Raw genomic sequence first — 9,924 nt, forward strand, 5'->3', positions numbered from 1 at the left:
CGTTGCCGCCCAGGCCTGTGGTAGCTGTATTGAAGGCAGGAGACTACTGCGTGGACACAATCAAAGATGTGATGGCCATGCAGGCCGAGAGCGGTCGGGAAGAGGTGTGGACGTGGATGGAGGAGGGGGCTAAACTACACCCGGATGGTCTCATGCTGTTCGCCCAGCCCACTGGCTGTGCTTGCGGGATCGCCGACGCCATCTTGTCACCTGGACGAGAGGTGATAAGAGTGGGTCCGCCATCTTGGCTAAGTACGAACGGTACCTCGTGTATCCACATCAACGTCCATTCAAGTGAACGCTAACAACCAGTGTCTAAGGGGTACCCCAAACAATTTAAGCCGGCTTTAGTGTAGGTTTTATTTTGGTAACGTGGGCCCACATTTACTTGGTTTTCTTTTGGTATTTTATTATTCTTGTTATTTGAATTCCCAATGTTTCTCTACTTTATGCCTGGGTCTCCCCTAGTACAAGCGGGGTGTTATTAATGTATTGAGCACGCTGTGCCTATGGTGGGAATAGCTTCCCCTACATTATCAGTGAGAGCACCCGGTGCCATGTATGAATAAATAAGTATTATCTGTAACTGATAACCTGCCCAGGCTTCAATACAAAGTAGACCTTATTGGGAGCACTGTGTGTGTGTCTGTTTCTTCCATTTGCTAAGCTAACCCCTGGGTAAATATTGTGACTGCATAATTATTTAACCCTTACACCCCATTCACAGAATAGCATTTGAAGGGTCTATACAGGTGGTCAAGGAAGGGTACTGCTTAAAGGGAAGCCCAATAATACTATTGAACTGACAGTCACTGGGTGTGGGAGGGCTGTCGGAGGTACTGGGGGAAGTGAGAGTGTGTGGGGAGCTACTGCTGACCGCCTTGGAAGGCGAGGGAGACCAGAGTACCAGTCCCCAGGTTAGTAAATCCTGGGCCCCATCCACTCCTGCTGCAAGCCCTCCAGAACGACGTTCCGGGCCAAAGACGGGGGTACATATAGGTCCAATTCTATAGTATCCTACTACCCAGTGTCTGTGTACTACTACTCCCACAAGCAGGGATAATCCACCCTTCTACATTTGTGTAAAGGGCTATTTTAACTTTTGATGGGTCTGAATAGGGTATTGTGCTGCTGTCCATCCCTCCTGACTCCTGCAGCAGTACCTCCAGCTAAGCTGACACTTACTCTAGTTTAACACCCGTACACTTCATTCATCAACCTGCACCCACCACTGATTTTGTATATTAGTTATTTATTTAGTTATTTATTATTTAATAAATATTGGTTAAACGTTAGTCCTTGTGTCGTCTCCCTCCTTAATGATATGTACCTTTGGTTTTATTTGAGGTTCATAACAGTACATTGTACTAAGCAATTGTTGGCTCATTAGTTTGTGATTCACATGGACTAAAATTCACCAGAATGCAGGAAATAAAATGTTCCTGGTGGAGGACTCCCAGACCCCCCGCTTAAAAAGTGGCCTGACTGGGGCTATATTTCACGCTATATCTCCCAGTATGAATTATTTCCCCAGTCCGGCCCTGGTTGTAGATGATGTACAAGATATTTGGTGAATGATGTGCAGGATATAGATATGGTGTACAGACTATAAGAGAGATATGGGTAATGGTGTGTTAGATTAGATTCAAATGTACTGTATTGTCATCATTATACAGCACAAGTACAGTACAACGGAAAGAGGTTTGGTGTCCAACCAGAGTGCAAATGTAACGGTTAGGTGCAACAGAAATATACAATGTACAGGTGATTAAACTGGGTATAAAATATATAAAGTAGTATTACTGAGTGTAGTGATAATCAGATGTATGTACAGAGTTGTAGTATTAATAAGTACAGTGAGACAGGTATAAAGACACTGATAGTAAGTCAGTGTAGATAGATGTGATTGGGAACTATGTGAGTGAGACAAGTTGAAGGCTACTGTGTGTGTGTGCATATAATATATTATGTGTGTGTGTGATAGAAAGTGAGAGAGAGAGATGTGTGTTGGTAAGATTCCCTGTCACTCTTCATAGATCCTTATGGCAAGTTCTCCACGAGGAGTCACATCTCTCGATCTCTGGGTATAATATTTGTGACTGTTCAACTATCGCCTCATTTGACAGGTTCAAGTTTGGCCTGATGGCGGCGTGACTGGAAAAGTGATGGGTTCACCAACATCAATATGGCTCTTTCTCAGGGTTCACAAATATTTGCAGACTATTTGAAAAGAATGAAATAAAAAAGGTTATTGTATCATTCACATCAAGTATCCGTCGTGGCAGTGGATGCTGCGGTCGGAGTGAATCCTTTAATATCCACAATACTTCATTTCGGGGATATAAAGATGTTTCCTCCTGATAGATACCCATTTCTATGACAGCACCGACAGTTATACTTACCTTGCAATATCAAGAATGTTTGGAGGTCTTACGTATTTGAAGGAGGCCTGAATAATTAGATAGACAGAGAGAGGAGAGGAGAGGTAAATGGCTGCATTTATATAGTGCTTTTATACAAAGGGCTTTACAATTTGTTCCTCACATTTTTACCCATTCACTCACACATTCACACACCGACGGTGGAGGTGCCACTGCCAACCTGCTCATCAGGAGCAATTAGGGGTTAAGTGTCCTCCTGAGCCACTGTCGGGAAGAGGAGAGAGGGGAGGAGAGGAGAGAGGAGGAGAGAGGAGAGGAGAAGAGAGGGGAGGAGAGGAGAGAAGAGAGGAGAAGAGAGAGGGGAGGAGAGGACAAGCGAAGAGAGAGGATAAGAGAGGGGAGTGGAGATGAGAGAAGAGAGGAGAGGACAGGAGCAGAGAGGGAAAGAGAGGAGAGGAGGTGGTTGTAGGAGAGAAGTCAGCATTCAAAAACCAAACGCCAAAAGTATGATTTTCTTACAGAAGAGAGGAAACATTGGCAGCTGTGCCTCTGAAAAGACTTTATTTATTTATGTATTTATGTATTCATTTATTTATCTATATGTATGTATTTATTTATTTATTTATTTATTTATTGTGTTTTTGTTTGAGTAATTTAGTCATTTTGTCAGCCCGTCCAGATTTAGATTTATACTTGACAGATGTTAACTTTATCTAAATTACAAGCAATATAGACAGCACACGTATATGGTTAATGTTTTCCATTTACCTCTGCTAGATCACATTTATCAACAAAAGTGCTATTCGTTTTGTGTGATCAAATGTGATGTCTGTAAAAAAAAAAAAATTAGACAGTGAAGATACACAGTGAACCTTTTTGTTTCATATTTACCATATTTACTTGTTTTCACCTATAATTTCCACACTTTCGTGTCCAGTAGACCTAATATGAATGTGTAGGGGGGGGGTGCACAGTGTGTAATGTGTTCTTGTATATGCTCTCCAAAAAGAGTCAAGGCCAATGAGTCTCAGGTTGAAAAGAATATTCATTGTATCATTTCTCTTTTAGTGAATATTGAAAACGGGCTCCACAGATCTGAACACCACACAAGGGTTAAAGCATGTATTAGTCATCACATTCACTTTAGTCCAATTTTATAGAGATGCTGGTTATGTGTACTATCACAGTGAGAGCTGAATACAGATTGAGTATCCAATCCATTAGGTTTCTTGAAGGTAAAGTCATACAAAAGAATCCACACACTGTATGTTCTTCTTTTGATCTTTGGAGAGTTAAATCAATATTTGTGACCACGAGCTCTTCTTTACCAAAACCAAGAAGAACTTTAAGAGCTGTTTTTTTACCAAAGCACACTCACCACATTATTGTTTATTTTTTTATACTTTATTGTGTCAAAGTCACTTTACATTTAGGTATAGTATGTGTACCCACATACACATACATAACTGCACATATCCATACTTACATATGTACATACACACACAAATGTACATACGCATATTTTAAATCTTGACACTTTTTTTCTCACCACACATTAGGGTGTACTTTGGTAGAAAATAGTTCTTACATGAAGCTGCTCACAACAAGATCTGTTGATTATCCTGAGTAACTGGGTCATGATTTCTGGAAGGAAACCTTGCTTTTTTTGTTTTTCAAATGTATTTTGTTGGTGCTTTGAGTGTCACAAACTGAGTGCCATTCTCTCAGACATTCAGACATCTCTACGGCAGGGGGGTGGGGTGAACTGTCCCTTTGATCTCACCACTGTCTTTGTTAGAGAAAATTACCAATTATTTGAACAATTTTGGCAGAACGTCAGAATCTAATCTAGTAGCTTATTCCAAAACGAAACACGTACAATAGTCAAACAAAACCTTCAGTTTGGCAGATCGTCAGAATCTAATCCAGTAGTTTATTCTGAAGCTAAACACATAACAAAACAAAGCCTTCAGTTTGGCTTTTGTGCAAGATGAAGAAAAACCACAAACACACACACCATAGGACATTGGTGCAATAGTTCTGTCATTATTAAATGTGTTGAACAGAACTGCGGTCAGTGAGGAGGGAATAAATAAATGCCCACCACAGTCTTTCTGAGAGGGAACACTGCACTCTGGAGCTATTGAAGTGTGTCATATTCCCTCTCATATGAATTGCTGTCAGTCATACTCTTCCCCTTTCACTCTAGTTGACATATTTACATTTACATTCTGTCATTGAGCTGATACTTTTATCCAAAGAGACTTACAAATAAAAAAAATTGCAGGAAGGGCACATCTCTGTCAACTGAGGGTCAGTGGCATTGTTTGTCAAATAGTGTCGAACTTGAGTGTTACACTCTGAGTGCATAGTAGTGTAAACATTAGCATGATAGATAGTAGTATACCTATAGTAGCATAATAGTAAGGTACATAATAGTACAGACAGTAAGATTTATTTTTTTAATTTCAGATATTGTTTGAAGATGTGTGTTTTTAGTCCACGGCGGAAGATTGTCTGGGTTTCAGACGTCCTTGACTGTGGTGGGGGAGTTCGTTCCACCATTGTGGAGCGAGGACGGAGAATAGCCTTCTTCACTTCGATGACCCCCCCCCCAGGAGCTGGGGTAGTAGTGTGTCTGAGGAAGGAGGTGGAGGTGAGCGGCTGGTAGACCCTCTGGGTCAGTGACGGTGGGCCAAGCCGGCAGGAATGTGAGTGACTGACACGGTCACAGCCTGCTCCCTCAACATTAACATGTAGACAGGCTCTCCATCTTCACAGCCATGTCTGGAGATAATTATCCACGGTGCCAAACGCAACACTGGTTTATCTAACACTAAACACTATACTTATTTTTACACATTCCAAAATCAAAGTCTGTGCACCTCATAAGAATGTAACACTGTTCTAAAACAATGAAGAAATAATTGAGCTTTTTTATGAACCCTTAGATGAATCACAGGGGTCAAAATTACCCGGTTGATTATTCTTTTTTTGCTGTATCTTATAACAATAATAATAATTTATTACATTTATATAGCGCTTTTCTAGACATTCAAAGCGCTCCCCACAATGTAGGGTGGAAATTGCCTCCTTCACCACCACTGATAGCACCAAACCTTGGGCTACGCAGGCTCTATGTCTGCCATACACTGGCACCAGGCACACTACACAATGGCTGAACGGCTCAGGAGACAGGGATTGATATCAGCCAATTAAGGGGAAGGAATGATTAGGTGGCCTTGATGTCAGAGACCTGATTGGGAATTTGGTCTTTGTAACCAATTAATTAAATCTGTTGATATTCCACGTATTCCTCAACAATATTGTTTTGGATCACAAGTCATAGTTTTACGTTAAAGGAACATGCCAACGTTTTGGGAAATTCGCTTATTTGCCATCTACCCTGGAGTTAGACAAGCAGATACATACCCTTTTCTTCTCTGTGCATGCATTAGGCTTAGGGAACAACCGCAATGTTAGCCTAGCTTAGCGTCATTCACTGGAAGTAGGTGTGCCAGTGTAGCCTAGTTCCCAACAGTCACGAAATACACTCCAAATACAACTCCAAAACTTTCCTGTAAACATGTTAGTTTAGTGGCAGTCTTAGTTAGTTAACATAATATGCCTTTATTTGAGAGAATCCGACGTATTTGAATGGGGGTCGCCTGGTATGCATTTCGAAATGAGTTGTGCATCGAAAGCAGCCTATGTTAACAATCTAGTGCTTTATTCATTAGTGCAGTAGAGCGCGCCAGGCAACATGGGAGAGATAGAAAGAGAGAGAGAGAGAGAGAGAGAGAGAGAGAGAGAGAGAGAGAGAGAGAGAGAGAGAGAGAGAGAGAGAGAGAGAGAGAGAGAGAGGATGACAACAGAGGTCGAAGGCCACATTATAATGTGCAATGTTGCAATTACATGGCACAAAGTAAATTGGCTGAACTGAATTCTTATAAGGATGATAAGATAAAGGGCTGAAGCGGGTCAATCAGGGGGCTGGATCCTGGCTACCAGCCCATCTATATCAATTTGAGCCGACACTGATGTACATTATACACCATACGACAAGGGTCACAGACCTGCAATAATGGACCTATTTCAAAGCCCTATTTCCCAGAGGAAAGCAACAGTTGCGATTGGAGGATCAAGAGAAGAGGGCAGGGTTTGAAAGGGGTCAATTGAACAGCTCATGTCAAAACACACGTCAATGCTTCTAACTAACGCTCGGGGGGAATGGCTACATGCCAGAGATGAGGGCAAGCGAAATCCCCAAAGGGCATTTACTGTCACCAGTGATCAGTGACGGACACTGTGAAATAGACCACCGTCCGCTCTCAAAGGGAGTGCATTTGGGTGCATCTTGATGCTGAGCTAAAAAGTCACATTTTGTGATCGGTTTCTTTATTATCATCATTATTAATTCATCTAACTTTACTGTATCACATCATTCACCCACGACAGGCTATGGCTACTGTGTGGGGCTAATAGCCAAATGCAGACAGGAAGTCTGACCAATCCTCGTAATGGTCGATCCAGACTTCACAATTTCAGCACACAAACCATCTTTTTCGTGAATACCCTTTGCGAATAAAGACACTCCTTTCCTGTGGGAAGGACACAGGAAGTGCAGATCTTCAAATTGCATTTATATAGATCGTAAATAACCACATGGGTGCAATAAACACTATAAGTTATAGACACTATGGTTTAATTCAATTCATATCACTAAGATAAAAGCAAGTCTTCAAGGACTGATATAGGCTAAAATGGAATAATAAAATGATGTTTTATTGCCAATCACACCATGAACTATAACTGTGTCAGGTCTATGACAGACAGTGCATACATATATTTGGTTATAACGGTTATATACAGTGGAGTAGTAAGCCTATACTGACATTGTCCTTTACTGTCTCTTATATCTGTTTTACGACACTTGACATTATGGTTGTTGCGTGGCACCTTTTTATTACAAACACCTTCCCATACACAGCAGTGTGTTGAACCGCAGACCTTCAGTGTACCCTGGACAGCGTAAAAAGTGCATGGTATCATCAAACTTAAGTCAAGGTTCTCTGAGAAAGACCACTCGATCAATACATGAATATCTCTCTGACGATAAAAACTGCATTAACATGATGCAAGTAAATCCTTTGATTATGTTTGTGAGAGAACGCCAGGAGCCACACATTCAAGGCTGTCGTCTTCACACTCTCCCCGTCAGAAATTCAATGAGCTGCCATCTGTGGATAATCATTAACGCAAATTTGAATATCCTTGTGTTTTCGTCAGCACTATGAACATAAAGCAGAGAATAGTAACCCACGACTCCCACTTTATTCCGGTCTGTACACATTCAAGCCTGGCTTTTGGCCAGCTTTGCATTATGTCCATAGAGAAATGCCAGGAGCCACGTACGACGCTGTTGTTTTCCTGTTCTCCCACTTCAATAGGCGGCCGTTTATGGATAATCATAAACACATGTGGCTTGCAAACCTCAAGTCCTTGTGTTTTCATCGGTATAATGAGCATAAAGCAGTGAATCGTAGCGTACAGCTCCTACTGTATTCCAGTGCTCACATCCCTCCCACACCATCCACCGTGTTTCCGTCATAATAAATGAGGGGGAAAACACGCAGTCTGTACACATTCAAACCCGGTTTGGAAATATGAGGATATAAGACATAGTGGATGTACAATCACAATAGTTAAGATTTGTTTCTGTGTTGACAACACATTCAGAAATGCACTGCAGAGACTACTCTGACTGTGGAGGTGCTTGTGTAAAGTCTCATTAATTGCCCTACAATACAATTGGCCTGTACGACCTTTGAACCATCGTTTTCTTTATCTACTTCCTCTTATATGTGAACTCATACTGAAACCACGGCGGCCATGTGAGTTAAGTGGTTTTAGTCTGTTCCCGGTGGACAGCGGTCATATAAATCCAGACGGTTCCAACCTCGCATTCGCACGCGACAAAGCAAAGAGAAGTTTCAATGGATGACAAGGACGAAAAAGGAATTGACGAGGTCCTTTGTCCCTCGCGAGAGAGACCTTCAGAAACCCTAGGTATTGATGCTGATGGATCCCTTGCTCAAGAGTGACCCCTTGGTGACCTCTGTGCTCAGGATGGAGAGGGGGAAACTCTCGTAGCGCTCCCCCGCCCCCCAGCAGCGGCAGCGCAGCAGGGTGGCCTTGAGCTGCTTCTGGAAGTTGCTGTTGAGGAAGCCGTAGATGATGGGGTTGACGCAGGTGGAGGCCATGGCGGTGAGGTGGCAGGCGGAGAAGATGACGTCGTGCTGACAGGACTTGACGGCCTCGTGGTACCAGTCGAACACGGTGTTGAACACGTTGAGGGGGAGCCAGCAGAGGGCGAACACCACCACGATGGAGCCCAGCATGGCGTTGATCCTCCTGGAGCCCTTGGCCTTTTTCTGCTGCGAGTCGCTGCCGCTCCGCTCCACCATGTCGTTCCTCTGCTTGAGGCGCAGGAAGATGCGCAGGTAACAGACCAGGATGAGCACCAGGGGAAGGAGGTACTGGAAGAGCAGCAGGGAGGTGAAGTAGGCCAGCCGGTTGTCGTTCGAGGACCACTGCTCCACGCAGACGAGGTGGTCGACGACCGAGCCGAAGGAAATGGTGAGGTTGTGGAAGGGGACGCTCAGGTTCTGGAAGGGGACACTCAGGTTCTGGAAGGGGACACTCAGGTTCTGGAAGGGCAAGGCCATGTCCTGGAAGGGAGAGTCGAGGACGAGGACCGAGAGAAAGGGCAGGGAGATCAAGAAGGCCAGCAGCCAGGTGACGCCGACCGCCTGGTAGGACTGGGACACGGCAGGCTTCCACCCCGTGGGGTGGATGATGAGCTGGTAGCGCTCCATGGCGATGAGGACGAGGGAGAAGATGGAGACAGTGATGGATGTGCACTGCACGAAGGGGGTGACCTTACAGAGGGCCTCTCCTAGGATCCAGTGGTCCATCAGGGTGTAGATGATGGTGGCGGGCAAGCACACGATGCACATCAGGATGTCCGAGCAGGACAGGTTGGCGATGAGGACGTTGGTGACGTTTCGCATCTCCTTCTGCCGCGCGATGACGTACACGAGGCAGGAGTTACCGAGGAGGCCCACCGCGCTCACCGCACTGTAGGCGATGATGAGGAAGGTGGTGCCACTCACCGAGGCAGGGCACGGGTTTGGAATATTCCCCCATGCTGTCGGGACGTGGCTGAGATTGGATGTGTAGGACAACTCCATGACCGGGCTGGAGGACTGTTTTTCTTTTCTCCCACAAGCTGTGGTCTCTCTGTAGTATTATTACGTTGTTTTACACCTGTTGTAATTCTTTTGGGATTAATGATTGCATTTTGCACAGGCATCCATCATCCTTTGTTTTTGGTGCATACTGGCCGTCTTTACTTGCAGCCTGAAAGAGAGACAGAAACACATGTTAAACAACATCTAAGAACCTTTATCACATGGAATGTTAACCCTTTCACTACCACACTACCAAAGGGTAAACCCTCTCACTGCGACAATACAGAGGG

At 43.9% G+C, this 9,924-nt stretch overlaps 1 protein-coding gene across 1 annotated transcript; it reads right to left on the bottom strand.

The window, feature by feature from the left end:
- Positions 1–8,446: 8,446 nt before the first annotated feature.
- npy8br (neuropeptide Y receptor Y8b) lies at positions 8,447–9,634 on the bottom strand (the record flags this gene model as incomplete). Its single annotated transcript, XM_084323101.1, has 1 exon — positions 8,447–9,634. One exon carries the CDS (start codon positions 9,632–9,634, stop codon positions 8,447–8,449), a length of 1,188 nt encoding a protein of 395 aa, XP_084179227.1.
- Positions 9,635–9,924: the final 290 nt, after the last annotated feature.

This window comes from Notolepis coatsorum (assembly GCF_963971535.1).
Source record: "Notolepis coatsorum genome assembly, chromosome: 10".
Taxonomy (NCBI): domain Eukaryota; kingdom Metazoa; phylum Chordata; class Actinopteri; order Aulopiformes; family Paralepididae; genus Notolepis; species Notolepis coatsorum.